This window comes from Macrobrachium nipponense, chromosome 4 (assembly GCF_015104395.2).
Source record: "Macrobrachium nipponense isolate FS-2020 chromosome 4, ASM1510439v2, whole genome shotgun sequence".
Classification (NCBI taxonomy): domain Eukaryota; kingdom Metazoa; phylum Arthropoda; class Malacostraca; order Decapoda; family Palaemonidae; genus Macrobrachium; species Macrobrachium nipponense.
In genome coordinates this window covers 20,817,203-20,834,227 of record NC_061100.1, presented here as the reverse complement: position 1 = coordinate 20,834,227, position 17,025 = coordinate 20,817,203, and the positions used below count along the sequence as shown (strand labels likewise).

The following is a 17,025-nucleotide window of genomic DNA, read 5'->3' as shown; positions in this document are numbered from 1 at the left end:
AAAATACGCTTGAGCATTCTTAGAAATCATCCTCTTAGGATTTCTTACGGAACACCAAAGGCTATCTACATTTCCACCAAGTAGCTTCTTCTCTCTAGGTAGAACTTGAGGATCCTGACTGGGCACAATGTCCTCTCTAAGTCTCTCCCTACCAAAGAGGACAGTCCCTTAATCTCAAAAGTCCTTGGCCATGGTTTAGAAGGATTTTCGTTCTTTGCTAAAAACAGGGGATTAAAGGAGCATACTGCAGAATCTTCCTTAAAGCCCACAGTTCCTTCTAAAGCCTGAAGTTCACTAACTCTCTTAGCAGAGGCTAGTGCAAAGAGAAAGAGAGACTTTCTAGTCAAGTCTCTGAATGAGGAATTTTGAGGAGGTTCGAATTTCTCGGACATTAAATATCTAAGGACCACATCCAGGTTCCAACTAGGTGGTCTTATAGTCTTGGCCTTCGAGGTTTCAAAGGACCTTAACAAGTCATGCAGATCCTTGTCTTCCGAGATATTAAGGCCTCTATGTCTAAAAACAGATGAGAGCATGCTTTTATATCCCCTTATTGTGGTAACGGCCAGATTGCATTTCTCCCTCAAATAAAGGAGAAAATCCGCTATTTCATTTACAGAGGTACTGGAAGAGGATACTTTGGGACTGGGACTTGGCCCATCTTCGGAACACCTCCCACTTCGACTGGTACACGCGAAGAGTTGAAGGTCTTCTGGCTCTAGCAATTGCCTTTGCAGCCTTGCGTGAAAACCCCCTCGCTCTGACGAGTCCTCGACAGTCTGAAGGCAGTCAGACTGAGAGCGGGGAGGTTTTTGTGGTATCTGTCGAAGTGGGGCTGTCTGAGAAGATCCTTCCGCAGTGGAAGGGCCCTCGGGAAATCTATCATCCATTCCAGTACCTCTGTGTACCATTCTTGGGCTGGCCAGAATGGGCGATGAGAGTCAGTTTGGTTCCCTCCGTCGAAACGAACTTCCTTACCACCTCTCCTATTATCTTGAAAGGAGGAAAAGCGTACCCGTCGATCCCCTTCAATCCAGAAGGAGACCGTCCACTGCAACTGCCTTTGGATCTGAAATCGGAGAGCAGTAGTTCTCCAACCTCGCATTCCAATTCGTTGCGAAACAGGTCGATATTGGGTCTCCCCAGAGGTCCCAAATCTCGTCGCACACTTCTGAATGCAGAGTCCATTCCGTGGAAAGGACCTGATCTCTTCTGCTCAGAAGATCTGCTCTCACGTTCTTCTCCCCCTGGATGACCTGGTTGGAGAAGAGTTATTCGCCGTTCCTCGGTCCAAAGAAGAAGCTCCTTTGCTTTCTCGAACAGGGAGAAGGAGTGAGTCCCTCCCTGTTTCCTTATATAGGCTAGAGCTGTCGTGTTGTCCGAATTCACTTGCAACACGGAACCCAATACTTGAGTTTCGAAGTGAACGAGAGCTAGATGGACTGCTGCCAGTTCCTTCTTGTTGATATGCCAGGACACCTGTTCCCCATCCCAGGTGCCTGACCTTCTCTCGAGCCTAGAGTCGCTCCCCATCCTTTTTCCGAGGCGTCTGTGAATAACACTAGGCGAGGGCTCGACAACTGAAGGGAGAGCCCTGATTCAATCTGTTTGGCTCTAACCACCAACTGAGGTCCTTTTTTATGCTCTTCGAGAGCTGAAAGGAGTCCGAAAGCTCTTGGTGCTTCTGATCCCATCTCTGAGGAAGAATTGTAGGGGTCTTAAGTGTAGCCTCCCTAGAGAAACGAACTGTTCCAACGAGGAAAGGGTCCCCAGAAAACTCATCCATACCCTCGCGGAACATTGTTCTTTCTCTAGGAAGGTCGTCACTTTCTGTAAACATCTCTCCTGTCGTTCCTTTGATGGATACACCCGAAAACCCCGAGAATCCATCAGAAATCCCCAGATAGACCCAATGCTTTGCTGGGGATTGCATCTGGGACTCCGAGGTTTGAAGAGGTTTAGTCAACAGTCCCAAGGACTGAACTAGATCCAGTGTTAATTTCAAGTCCTCCAGACAACGATCTTTGATTGGGCCCTGATCAGCAATCGTCGAGATACAACGAGATTCTTACTCCTTCGATATGAAGCCAATGAGCGACATTCCTCATAAGACCCGTGAACACCTGAGGGGCCGTGGCAAGACCCGAAGCATAGGGCTCGAAATTGAAAAACTTTGCCCTGTACCATGAATCTTAGGTACCTCCTGGACGAGGGATGGATAGGTACATGAAAATAGGCATCCTGAAGGTCCAGGGACACCATCCAATCCCCTGGACGAAGCGCTACAAGAACGGAGGAAGTCGTCTCCATCGTGAACTTCGTTTTACAACGAAACAAAGGGGCCGCAATTCATGGGCACTTTACGTCCAGGACTGGTCTCCACTCTCCTGATGCTTTTGGGTACAAGAAAAAGACGGTTGTAGAACCCTGGAGATTGAAGGTCTTGAACCCTTTCTATCGCCTCTTTGTCCATCATTTCTTCTACTAGTTGAAGCAGGGCCTGGTTCTTTAAAGAATCTCGGTATCTTGCTGTTAACTCCCTTGGAGTTGTTGTTAAGGGAGGCTTCTCCCTGAAGGGGATAAGGTATCCTCTCTCGAGGATAGAGAGGGACCAGTTGTCCGCCCCTCTCTGAGCCCAGACTTTCGCAAACTTTCAGCAGTCTGGCTCCTACTGTAGTCTGGAGGACTACTTTTCTCATTGTGGTTTAGGGAAGGGCTTACGAGCTGATCTTCCTCTCTTAACCGGTCTCCTACTCCTAAGAGAGGTCTAGACCGTCGTTCTCCCTCTAAAGGGGTTTGCTGAAAGCAGGCTTCTCTCTTTTTAGCCAAAGGTACTGCTGGTTTTAGTCTTTTCGCCGACTGCGCAAGCAGATCCTGAGTAGCCTTTCCGGATAACGACTTAGATATATCTCTCACTGTCTCTTGTGGAAACAGGTGACTAGACAGGGGCGAATACAGCAGAGAGGATCTCTGTAGAGGAGACACCGATTTCGTCAAAAAAGAACTGTAGACAGATCTCTTTTTAAGGACTGCCGATCCAAAGAGAGAAGCCACCTCCGTAGATCCATCCATCAAGGCCTTATCCAGGCAAGAAAGTACACTTGTTAAAACTTCCATCGAAACAAAGTCTGGATCCTGTGCTCTCTTAGCAAGGGCTCCCAAGGCCCAATCCATAAAATTAAAGACCTCAAGTGTGCGAAATAGACCCTTAAGTAAATGGTCCATTTCGCACATTCCCCATGAGGCCTTTGCCGAATGAAGAGAGCGTCTTCTAGAACGAATCCACTAACGCTGAAAAATCAGCATCAGCTGAAGAAGGGAGGCCCAATCCCATTGGCTCTTTCGTGTCATACCAGACACCTGGCTTACCTGCCAACTTCGAAGGAGGGCAGGAAAAAACCGTCTTGCCCGCTTCTTTTTTAGAGAGGAGCCAGTTCTCCAAGCTCTTGATGGCTTTCTTCATCGAAAGGGTCGGATTCATTTTCACGAACGAAGAGGACTTGGAAAGCTTAGTGCTTGAAAGCAGTGATCCCGGCGAAGGAGGATCTGCAGGACGAAGAGAGTCACCGAACTCTTGAAGAAGCAGGGCTGCCAGTCTCTTGTAATCGGAGACGACCGCATCTACAGGAAGTTCCTCCTCAGATACCTCTTCAAAGGTAGCATTAGGAGAATAATGCCTCTTCGGAGAAGGAGTCCTAGAAGGAGAAGCGCTCTTTTCCTTCGAAGGAAGTTTGGTAGAGGCAGGAAGTTCTTGCTGCCTGAGAGGGGAAGAGCTCGCATCTTTACAGGAAACTCTATAAGGAGTAGGGCGGGAATCCCGTAACAGGCTCTTTTCAGGCTCTTGGCGCCTGTGAGGAGAGGCGCTAGCGTTCCATCGGTAGCGTCTATCAGGCGCTACACGCCTTGGGGTAGAAAAACGTCTGCTCTCATCCTGGCTCCTGCCAGGAGAGGGGTTTACTTCCTTCCGAATGTTCTCGTAAGAAGGCAAACTCGTAACTCCTAAGGAAAGCCTAACAGGAGTAGAGCGTAGAGAACCCATCCTGCTCTTTTCAGGCTCCTGGCGTCTGCGTGGAGAGGCGCTAGCGTCCCGTTCTGGGCGTCTGGAAGGAGTAAAACGCCTGTTTGAAGAATACCTTCTAACATCACGATGGCGCCTGCTAGGAGAGGCGCTAAAATCTCGGTCTAGTAACGTCTGGGGGCGAGACTTCTTCTTCTCTCTCTCTGCGTCCCCGTGAATAACGGAGATTATCTTGTTCCTTAAGATAGCAAGGAGAGGCGCTTGTCCTACGAAAGGATCGACTATCCTTGTCAGGAGAGGGGCTTGCGCCCTTATTCGGGCGTCTAGACGAATGCGGGATCCTACTAGAAGAAGCTCTTCTGGTCGGAGTAGTAGATCGTTCTCGAAAGGGAGAGGCGTATCGTAACGGCCTTGTTGGGGAGTAGCGCCTTCCAGGAGAGAGACGCCTACCAGAGTCCGAACGCCGACTTGACGACCGTCTCTTAAGAAGAGCTCTTTTACTGGAAGAGAGACGTCCTTCCTGCGAGAAGGCTCCTTAGACAGCGAGCCTACTAACGAGGATAGCTGCTCCTGCAGTCCTACCAAGAACTTCTTTGTAGAAGTACGAATTCCTTCCGGAGAAGAAACAGGAGACTTCATCGCTCTCTTCTTCTGAGCGGGAGAATACTCCGGAAAAGGCTCTGGACTGGAGTCTAATGCGTCTCCTGCAGGAGCCTTCCAGGCTCTCTTCAGAGGGCGCGACTTAGACGCGGAGCTCCATCCGCGTCTTGGAGAAGTAGAATCCGAGTCGGACAAACACTTCCTAAGGACGCTTTGTCTATAGCTGTCCAAGGCAGCCTGGGACGAGCCTACAGGGCCTGCCAGAAGGGACGCCTGACCGTTGGGAATACTCTAACATCCCCCTTGCGGCTTTTTCGACATTCCTCCTCCCCTTGGTCATGGGAGTCTGAAAGAGGTCTAAGGCCCTAGGAGCATGCGGAGTCGGTCAGACGCCCCCTCCACTCACTGGGGACACTGTACACTTCTGCACACTTCACTCTTACCTTCCATTTCTCGTAATTGCCTTTGCAATTTACGGATCGACGCTTCCATTGCAGCTTTCTCCGATCGAGACGAATCTACGATTCGCTGCGGGGGGAAGGAGCTGAACTTGCGTTAGCAGTAGGAGAAATTACATTAGAAATAGAAAGATTGTCCTGATCCAAAGAGCAGGACCTACTTGAACTTTTAGCAGCTTTCCTAATTCTATCTTTCTCCAACTTATATACGCAGTCAAACTCTTCCATTGAACTTCAGTCAAACTCAAACATTCCGAATGTCACATGTGTTACTAACTGAGCATTCATTCCCCCTACATTTAACACAAATAGTGTGAGGGTCCACCGCCGCTTTCGGCAAGTCTCACCTTACATCCTTCTTTCACACAAACCCTAAAACGAGTTTCAGGCACAACATCAGCCATAATGAAGAATCCTAAGCAAATCCAAATAACGGTCCAAATCAGCGTATACCAAAGCCAAAGAAAGAATACTTCACCAAACAATCCTTAGCCAAGCAAGCAGAATTCCGTGCAGGAGGAACTAACAACGATGTTGTCAGCACCGGCGACAGAAAAAATCTGGTCTGAAAACGGGAATGGTTCCTATTCCCGCCACCCAGCGGCGGGAGAGGGTGATCACCTGACCTACCTGTAGTGTGTGCCGCGAGTTTTTGAATTCTGTCGGGACGTCAGAGACATAAGCTAAGTATATATCTGCCGGGGAAGTTGCATGTACAAAAACTAAATTCAATCAAACTACTATCAGAGATAACAAACCCTTGAATACTGAATATTCTCTACTAATTATGTTAAGCATCATACTCATTAACTAAACAGTGATGACAAACCAGATCAAAACCTATATAATTCATTAACTTGAAAGGTGAATATAGTATCTCAGAAAAAAGTAAACAAGGTATTAGTATGTCACTTGGCAGTTTGTTGTTGTTACCCTCAATAAATTAAAGTTTCAATGGAAGTGTTGCCTACAGGAAAAATATGTTTCATATAATTATGCCGATGATCACCCAACTATCTTTAAACTATTTCCAGTGTTACTCTTCAACCCAAAACTCTTCTTAACCCTGAATGGACAGATACCATCATACGAGTAGCAATAACAGGTTTTAGGTGGTGGACGGATTCACTCATGGTAAATATCAATGTTATGTGCCATCGATTTGGAGGAATCAGGTGGGAAAGAGGTTCCATTACTTCTATTGCCCATATATTCACTAATGGCAACTTTGGGACTGGCTTAGATCACAATTGTAGGAGGTTCAGGAGTTAGTTGTGATCTTAGAGTTCAAGGAGGCAGGCTACGTTTCTCTTCCTCCCATTACTTTTCATTTATTTGCTCATAAATACACAACCATGGGTTGCTGTTGGTTTTAGTTCCTATCTTTTATAACATTATATCAGTTAGAAATATAACTTTGCAAAGAAATAGAAAAAAAAATTACAATCCCAAGAACTTACTGCATCTTCCATCTCACTAAATTTACGTGAATATCTTACGAGAAATATACTTAGAAACTGTTACTGGTTTTAGTTCTTACCTCTTTTGATATTGTGTGAGATGTATTTATAATTTAACAAAAATAAAACAAACTTAATCATTAGGAAAAAATGTATAACTTGGTAAAATTTAAAATTGTCTTCTAAAAGGAGGCCCAACAGATTGTAAAAAGTCTTTTTTGACTTCTCGGGGGGAGGGGGGATTTTTTTTTTTTATACTTTGTTTTCTTACACCATGTGCATTTGCACTTCTTCCTCTCTCCACTGATATTTTTTTTTTTAATTGGCCAACCTCAAGTCTCATCTGACCTGGGGTGCTGCATATGTCTTTTATAGCCAGGCTCTTAAGGGTTAACTATTGATCAATCAACATGGGTAACAGACATCAAAGGTAAATTTGAATCACGGCATCACATGCCTCAGCAGTAATGTGCCTGATATGAAATTCAACAACATGCTAAATCCATTCATCATTCTGGTGAGATGATCCATGACAGTCCCTACTGATGAGGAAATAACACACGATGGCTAGGTGAGGGTACCTCTGTGCCCAGGAGGAGGAAGATGGAGGGAGATGCAGCATCAAATTGTCAAATGACACTGCTATTCTTTAACTCACTGGCTACCTCCTCCCAACATCAAAACCCTAAATGATCACCATTTACAAAACTCCCTTGAACTCTTTCCACAAAATTATCAACTGAATAAATGAAAGCTGAACGTTAAGTATCTCCAAACAACTACTTTAGCTACTTGTATATCCACAAAAGCAAAACATATCTTACCACCTGACACTGAATATGTAAGGTCATCCCTGATCAGCAATTATGCCCTAAGTATGAGCCTCAGTTACAAGAGATATCGTCCCCTTTAATTCCATCAAGAAAACCCTCAGACAAGTTGCAACCAAAAAGTTTCTGGACCTGTTTCATGTACCATCATTAATGTTAGGACCTTGCTCTTTTTTTCTTTCTTTTCTTTTCTAACAGCCTTCAGACTGCAAAGATCACCACCTGAGCCCTGGGCTTAGCTTTGCCTACAAGGATAGAGATATACACCAACCACCTAAGTTGATACTCAAAGCAAGGCATGAAACAATTATAAAATAAAATACCTTTTTAACTAGAATCCTGTTGCCATCCTGTAAATAAAAGCAAAATATGATCACAACAAATTACACTGATAAGTCACCTGGAAATCTTCGACCAGATGATTACATACTACAGAAAATTAACACTGCAAGATGTAACTGTTAAAGGTGATCATAAATAAACCAATGCAATTCCTTGTTGAATCACAATGTGATAAACTTAAAACTGCAGTAGCACCCATCATTGATAGTACCCTTCTGAACTAAACAAAACAGAAATGTTGGAGAGGGGAGGGAATCAAAACAAACATCAGGCCAAGCACTTAAACATACATAAACGTATGTGCCCAAAACACACAGCAAGTCTGTCTTGAGATTTCCCGGGGAGATTTTCCAATTCTACATGGTACCTGACTTTCCCTTAAAGAAAACAAAATTATCTCAATGTATCTACTCTAAACGCTTAGCCACATAAACCTGAATCACAATTTTGCAGTATTAAGCTAAACCATATTCCTGTAAAAATTATATCATATCCGTAATCCGACAATAAAAAACAATTTCAGTCATTCAAGCTTAGCAAATAAATCTAGACTAATATACAAAGCTAATCAATTTAGCTCCAATAACTGTCTTCCTTTGTTTCTTATTTGTGAAGCTGAAAAAAAGGAAATCTTTATTCCTACACCTGTGTTTCTTTATGCATCAAACAACAATAACAATGCTTAAAAATAGAAATGGAGGTTTAACGACCACCTATTGGATGAAAGAAAATATGAACAGCATCCCAAGATCATCTACATCTACTTAATCATGGGGATATAAATGTCCACATTAGGTTACTTTCCACATCGTAATTTCAACAACTCCCTACAAATCCGTTTCATATTCAAAGGCTATTTCGGTTGTATTTTTGTCTAATTCTGTACAAGTATTCATACCTCAGTGATTTGCAAGTAGCCCATGCTATAAAAAATGTATACAAAGTTAGTCTCATAGTACTACTCTAAGTAAAATAGCTTATTAACCTATACCCTAGGCTATAAGTTCGCTAGAACGGAAATAGCCACATACGTCGCAACATCAATTAACATAGTATAAGTATAAACAATTAAGTGGTATTTCAATAGGGTCCAAAATCCTAAAGTCCTCAGTCAATAATGCCGTCCGTAGGCACCACTACTTTTCAGCTTTGCCCGTTAAAATTATAATCTAAAACGAACTGGATAATGGTACTGTAGCCATATCACTGATTACGATAGATATTGGTACGGTAGCCATATCCCTGATTGCGATAGATATTGGTACGGCTGTGAATTGCGCATGTGCGAACCCTTGTTTACTGCCGCAGACATATCAGTGACAGCAAGAAAATGACAGATGTTTTCAGGTTTCAACGAGCTGAAAAAGGCAATAGACATCTATGAAGAGTCAAGCTTCCAGAAATTGTACATCTTCAGGTCACGAACAATCGAATCGGCCCTGAAAAGAGCTCCGAAGAAGAGATTCAAAGAAGATTTGAAACTTAGCTATTAAGATAGTGCAGCAGTCAGTAATGTCCAATATGGGAAACATGCTGTTAATATAAACCCGATTTGGATGATTAGTTACGATTGATTTGGCCGCCTACCAGAGGATCGACTTGGTAGTTTAGTTTCCTTACTACCATGAATACAGCAGAGCACGATTTCTGTATACTTCAAGTCTTCTTTGAATCTCCTCTCGGAGCTTTTTTCAGGGTTGATTCAATCGTTCGTGACCTACGGATATACAATTTCTGGAAGTTTGACTCTTCGTAGACGTCTATTGCTCTTTTCAGCTCGTTGAAACCTGAAAACATCTGTTTTTCAGCGAAAACTGATGTATTATTAGTTCAGAGGAGATTCAAAGAAGACATTAAGTACACAGACAGATTAGTTTAGTTATATTTTTCATGTATATAGTCAAAATTTAAGTATGTTTAAGTATTATTGTGATCTTTTATAATTTCATTTACTGTCAAAATCTTTTGGTGCTATGGTGATGACAGTATGGTGCTTTACTTTTGACATTTTGAATTGAACACGTTCAGCAAAACAATTCAGTTTGACTATTATTGCTACTGTCTCTGATCTAGTGCCGTACCTATAGCTCTTAGCAACAGTGTACAGCAACTGCTGGATGATTAGCAAACTGCCGTACATACAGTAAGTCAATAGCGCAATAATGCCACTGACAGAATCTGACGTACCTACCCCCCCTACACTATGTTATTTGTACGGCAGAAAGTCTGAAATTGACGCATGCATAATTCACTGCCGTGCCAATATCTATCACAATCAGGGATATGGCTGCCGTACCAATGTCCTGTGCCAATTTAAAATCTAAGACTGTTTATACTATAAAATCATAAACTAGCCTTAATTTAAATGTGATTTATACGCTATTCTTGCATTAAATGAGTTTACTGGGTTGTCTGGCCCATTCAAATTGTATCCACAGGTCACACCATCTTCATGAGACCCTGAGGCTACCCTGTAAGGTCATGTAGAAGGTTTATGACCCCTAAGGGCATTGGCCCTTCATCCCCAAAGGATAGGGTCATTGTCGATTGGCAAAATGGATGCACCTAAACTGCCCTCTTGCCCTACATTACCAGCTACGGATCAGCCCTAACCAATTACCCTTAAGCGGAATATGAGGTCGTCTACCTACACCTCTGGAGACCTACCTACCTACAACCCTACGTCACGGTATTATGGTAACAGGTCACCCCATTAGATTTGGCGATACCATCAAAACGTACCCCAAACCAGTGACGTAAAAGGGGTCAAAGCCCCCTCCTCAGACCACCAAGGAGGCGAGGGGGGAGTTCTAGTTCACAACAGCCAGCCCCCTCCCAAAAGAAAAAAAAACAGCCCCATATCTTATACATCGAGGTCGCGCGATTGTCAGAAAAGACAATGTCCAGAGGTCAATCCAGCAATTAACTCACCTCGAAGACCTTCAGGAGGAACTGCACGTACTTCTGCCGTAATCCGAGGGATTTACCGGCACTCGCCAAAACGAGGACGATCGCTAACACAAGTAAAAAGGGCGGTAACAACAACGTCAGTCCGATAGTGGCCAAGGCATCGCCCACCGCCATTATGCTTCCGACTACTTCAAGTACACCGATGCGACTGAACGCTGCTGACCAAACCGAAGGCTGGGAATTGTTCGCTACACTGTACTCCATTTAGCACAAAATTCCGCTAACTTTCGTCGAATCGATTCATATATCCGGTCTCGTGGGATTGAACAATTTCGCAGCCTACTTGTGTTATTAGAGGCAATATTCCACAAGTGGGCTAGCGCAGGTAACTCCCACTGTTAGTGAAATTTTAAAGAGTCACTGTCATGAATTTTGTCTTCGATTGCTAACTTCTAGCTTTATAGCAATCATCGGGTATAGTTTCTACTAAAATCAATGACGTCACAAATCTTTACATGACGTCAAAATGGTAACGATTTAAACCAATTTCATTGACATATATTTCGGCTTCACGATATATTCACGCAATTATTTCAAGTATCTTGTGGTATATTATTGTCTTGCAATTTTACTACGGATATTTTTCCCGCACTCAATTATTTAAGCAAAAAGAAGATGATGGAATTTAGCGATTGCCTTTCAATAGTCTAAGTCGAATTTTTCTTATAGCAACATTATTTACAATTTAAATTAATATCACTCTTCCAGTTTTAAATTATGTGTCTACCTTGATAATGTTGTTTACCTGACTGATAAATTCTACATGACGAAAGCGCAGCCATTCGATCGAAAGCAGCACGTGTGAGCATCAATCTAGACAACGAAAACGCATCCCTGATCTCCCGTCAAGGTTATTTAGTTTATAAATATTTATGAGTATTAATAACATGACAAGTCGTTATGAGGATTGAGTCACTAAAGTCACTTTAGTTGTTGCCAATATCAGATATAAACCAATCAACTCAATCAAACAACATCATCAGAAACATAAAGAACGCAAAACAACAAAATGAGAGTACTCTTACGTCACACTGTGACGTAATCGTTCCTTTATTCCTTGGGACAGTGATTCAACAAACTCTCATTGTAGATTCGTAGAATAATGAACCGGACGAATGTCTAAGATAGATTTTACTATTAAATAGTGCGAGTTTAACTGTATAGGTGTCTTTGTTTCAGACAAAATGCTCGTATCTTGCGTTGAAAAACAAAGAAATGTGTCATTACGTAACAGGACAGACAGACGACACCGACCTTGGTGGATCCGATATAACTCTACACATGAACACAACGCCCAAAGATGAGGTATTGAAACCCGTGTCGCTATGGGCCAGGTTACTTGTACTCTGAAAAGACTATTCAGCAGATGTGTCTCGTCGGGGAAACGGGATCAATGCAGACAGTTCGTTGCCGCTTGTGAGGAACAAGCGCTTATGTAGAAAATGGCAAAAGTTGGCGAACGATTCAGCGGGCTATTTTCGGCATAGCCGAAAAGAAAGAAGACGTGTCTTTGTATGTAATTAGCTTTTTCAATTGAATTTGCGTTGTTGCTATTCATTTCCCCTTAACAACTATTCTTGACGTAAGTGTGCCTGTAATATTAGTGGCTTGGTAGACATTTTTTTTTTTTTTTTTATCAAAACTCACTATTACTTGTAGAAAGAAGAAAAGTAAAAGGCTCCCTTGATAAGATGGTAAGGATAGTTTAACCTTCAAGTAGGCCTATAGGCCATGTCATACAGATTCCGTTATAACCCGGCCTTTTTTTTTCACGAACGACGTCATTCTTTTGTTTGTAACTAAACCTCCGCACTTCCATTCAGTAATGGTGTTTTGATAAACCATTTTTGACTCTTGATAATTCTGTTTATCAATTCTTTGCTAGTCTTATCTGTAACTTAGGAATTTTTTTAACAACCATGCTGATTGTTGTCTTTATCCCAAGGTTAAAGGAGTGTTAGAACTATTTTTTGCTTCTACAACACGAAGTTTAGGACCAAATACCAGATGGGAGAAACGCGCCATTGCACTTCCTCTTATATCGTCCTTTTCATATAATCATATTCATTCTTGCTATGACACTTGATGCTTGGGGACCGGGTTTCAACCTAATGTGTGGATAGCAAATAATCAGAAATTGCGAAATAATTCTAAAAAATAAATAAATAAGCAGGTCTAGACTCATCCATTACCAGTTTGTCTTTCACACAACTAGGTCTAATGAGATCTGAAAGTATACTCTTGCTCTCAAAACAGTGTCTGAATTTAACGTACTGCATATTAGTGTTAAACTGATTTTTCGGCAAGTTATGGAATGCTAGATAATTTTAGTTTGGTATGTATTTGTTTTAGTACGCACTTATTAACCATTTTTGATAAGATTAGCGTTACATAATTCTTACCAGTCTCTAAGTACGTAGCTGCTATATACATGCCTTTGAATGTATAGCTCTCTCACAGCGGAGACTTCTTTAGATTGCTCAGATCTATTACGTTACTTATAATATTTGTGGACACATCCTACGTGGTGTCCTATCTCGGTCAATTTGCCCTGGAATCAGTACTCTTTGTTCGTTTGTTTGTTTTTAGAAACGTGAACCTGTTACCAACTCTAGACTAATCTTTCTAAACTATATTGGTACTCGCCTTGCCTAGCACTTCGGTCCAAAACATAGCCAAGGATAAGGAGTTCCTTGTACGTTTTTTCCTCAATGAGGTGTTGTGGAGCACGAAGTTATATTTTACCTATTTATTTATCATCTCGCCATCATCAATTCTTCTTTGGTAATGGGTAGAAGAAGACAGCTTCCGCTACTCACCCTCTACGCTTATTCAGTATCACAAGTTCCCTCAAGGTCAGAGGGAAAGAGTTGATATGGTTGCCTTGTTCTTCCTCTAAGGCAGTGCGATTAAGTCGGAAAAAAATGTGATAATGAGGTATGATTGATATCGAGTGAGGGAACTCAAAAGCCTGAATAATTGCTAAAAGTCCAAGGTCATGACGAGAATCTAGGTTGGACGAGGCTGCGAGAACCTTTCTTATACATATATAAAATCAACGTTCTTTTCTAAAGCTGGATATCACTTCTAAGTAATGATATGCTGGAAACATGTAATATTTAGGCGACAAGACTAACGTTTCTATGAAAATCTAGACGGAGCAACGTTTCAGTTCCAATGTGATATTTCAAAAGAGATCGCGACAAGGAATAAGTGAAAAAAAAAGCTAGCATCAGGGTGACGAGGCGTTTCTGATTCCCTTTGGCCAGTTCCTGAATCGCACGTACTTTTCGAAGTTGACCTTATTCGTGAGAGATTTAAAAACATCGATGACAATGCTGCTTTTCGTGAACTGCGGTAATTATGCATCGTCCCTCGATATGATGACACATAACGAATCTAAAGTTTATGCTGCACATACGTATATACGTATAATGTATATATTTACAAACTGAGGTGTGTGGATGTTGAAAGATATGAATCATATGATAGAAAAAAGGTTGAAGCTATTGAGATGAATTATTGTTTGCTGACTATATAAATGAAAGATGATTCGCAAGTGTGAGAAATGTGGAGGTTCAACAGAGTTTGTAAAAAGATTAGCTAAGTTATTAGGATGAGTCAGCTGTTTTGAGATGGCTTGGCTATGTTGTGAGACTAATGGAAGGAAGGTAGGTATACCTTACTCCCCAGGATGTGAGTGATTGCATGCGGTACTTAGGGCGGATGTTTGATGTGTGAGCTCTGAAGTGGTGAAAGTTTTCTGTTTAGGAGTTCATCATTTACACACACACACACACACACACACACACACACACACACACACACACACCACACACATATATATATATATATATATATATATATATATATATAGATATATATATATATAATATATATAATATATAGGACATCCCAGCCCAGTATCCCTTCTTACAAATGACCTACGTCTATATTATCTCTGGGAATACCTTTGGTCTCTCACAACTACTGCTGAGAAGTCGACTGTACTTTTACGTAAACATGTCCTTGGAATGGACTAGACAGTTTTCACTGTAACGCTGCGTTAGTGTTTAGTCGAAGTGGCCACGCTGGGATTGATTTTTATATATATTTTATCTGTATCTAGATAAAATTTCTTCTAAGCATTATCTGTAGGCGTAAGTGGCAATCATTCAGGTACATGACAGTACTCACTATCTAACTGTATGTCAATATTTGCCGAGTGCTAGTACTAACGTACCAATTGTAAAACTGTACAACAAAAGGGAGGGATAAACGCAATGTCTTATCAGTGTCTGACCCACAAATGATGATGCCAGGGTCTGCCATTAGGAAAAGTTTCTCTCGAAATGTTCTTTTTTTGATATATATAATGAACTTTTAAATTCAACGAATGAATACTTCACCTTGTTTCCATCAATGTGTCACCTTTCATCCAATTAGGCTCTCGCAATTAAGTTATAATTTGAACGATGACTTGCCAGACTTAGGATAAGACGATCTATCAGAGAGAGAGAGAGAGAGAGAGAGAGAGAGAGAGAGAGAGAGAGAGAGAGAGAGAGAGAGAGAGAGAGAGAATTAGCCTAGAACTTGAAGTGTAACTTCATTTTTTTTTTTTTTAACAAATGATAGAAGTCTAATCACGAACCTCGAGATCTGTTTACTGAGATGTCGGCAGTTATCTCTCATTTTAGAAAATCAAATGAAATTGATAAAATAATCTCCGCTGAGATAATTAGAGAAAGTGAAGATACGGCGCGGGGAGAGGTAGGTAGGTGCTCAGAATAAAAAAAAATAACGAAGCTTCGAGATAATTGATTCTGCTCTCTTGTAGCAGAATGCAGTTAGTCTCAGCTTCCATTGGTGTACTGAATGAAGTAATATGAATATACCGATTCGTTTTATTTATTATCTTTTCCGCTAAGGTTTGGATCCATGCAAGGGGTGATCAGCATCATTCTCAAACTGAAGGGATTACTTGGTTTACACCAGTAGACCAAAGGTTCTAGATGAAAGGGGTATACGTACATATTCCAGAAAGTTCTTAAACATATCTAGAACCAGTGTGTCAACGGAGCATGATTTGTACTCCATGTAAGAACTCACTGTCACTGAGTGTACATAGAAACGTGGGGGGAGAAAGAAAGATATAAATATAACCTAGGCCACTTCAAAGGAAAGATCACGGTTTATCTGGCAGAAACTGACGTGTATAACATCGTACTGTCGTTGAGTTCGATATCAAAGTTCGTAGGTGCAGTTTTTTTTTTTTTTCCCCACAACGGTTTCTGAGCAAAGGACGGCAATTTTACGTTACAGGAAATACACTCGGATTTTGATGTGACATTTCCCATTTCCGTTTTGGCCTAAGAGGTCAGGAATGGAATGGAATATAAAGTTTAGGCCAAATGCCAAGAGCTGGGGCCTAAGAGGTCATTTAGCGCTTCTGGAAAGGAAACTGAAAGTAGGTAGGTTTGAAAGGCGTAACAGGAGGAAAACCTCAAAGCAGTTGCACCATGAAATAATTGTTAGGAGAGAGTGGACAGCAAGATGGAAGAAACATATGAATGGAGGTACAGTAAAAGGAATGAAAGGGGTTGCAGCTAGGGGCCGATGGAAAGCTGCAAAGAGTCTTTAGTAATACCTGCAGTATGCCGATCTTATCGGTCCTGGTGCTCGAGAGGTTTTAGATGGCTTGTCTTTGAGCGATGGAGTGACTGTAACCGCCCTAGAAATCTGTTTTGGAAATGGCGCTTCAAACTTTGCAAGACAGTGGAAATACTCCCCTCACAACAAAATCATCAAAAAAAACAACAACAAAATTGTATTCAAGAATTGCTGCTTTTGAAGAAGTCTCCATAAAATTGATTTTTATGAAAAGAAAAAAATAAAAGTGAAAACTTTCATTTTGTATAAGGATTGTATCAACTCTGCAAGGTGACAAATAATGTAATATATATATATATATATATATATATATATATATATATATATATATATATATATATATATATATATATATATATATATATATATATATATATAATATATATATATATAATATCTAATAAAAGGAGCCCATAAAAACACCAAAATGTAGAGAGAAAAGTACTATATTTCAGAGACTGCTGTCTCTCTCTTCAGGTATATGAATGAGAAAAGTTTACAGAAAAGGTGGTATTTATACCAAGAGATTCGTCCACAAGTAAGCCAATTTAGGTCACCCCGCTGATAATCTTCCTTTAATCTTCTTAAGCGTTGGTTGAATGAACACTGCGTCGACGATGTCTGATGTCCAATTCCCTTTTGAGATGTTCATTACCTGCTTCTCTTTTATTAAGGCC

General features: G+C 41.4%; 1 protein-coding gene across 4 annotated transcripts in view; it reads right to left on the bottom strand.

Annotated features, from left to right (window-relative positions):
• LOC135210757 (glycerol-3-phosphate acyltransferase 3-like) overlaps nt 1-10,961 on the bottom strand; it is a 66,528-nt gene extending 55,567 nt beyond the window's left edge. For 2 of the 4 annotated variants that reach the window (XM_064243600.1, XM_064243603.1), the window contains exons 1-2: nt 10,640-10,954; nt 7,690-7,716 (exon numbers count right to left, since the gene is read on the bottom strand). In XM_064243600.1, the coding sequence (XP_064099670.1) occupies nt 7,690-7,716; nt 10,640-10,882 (270 nt within the window). In that variant the 5' untranslated portion in view covers nt 10,883-10,954. Of the gene's footprint in view, nt 1-7,689; nt 7,717-10,639 lie in introns of all 4 variants that reach the window. The other 2 variants (XM_064243601.1, XM_064243602.1) reach the window with 2 other exon arrangements.
• Between the last annotated feature and the right edge of the window lie 6,064 nt (nt 10,962-17,025).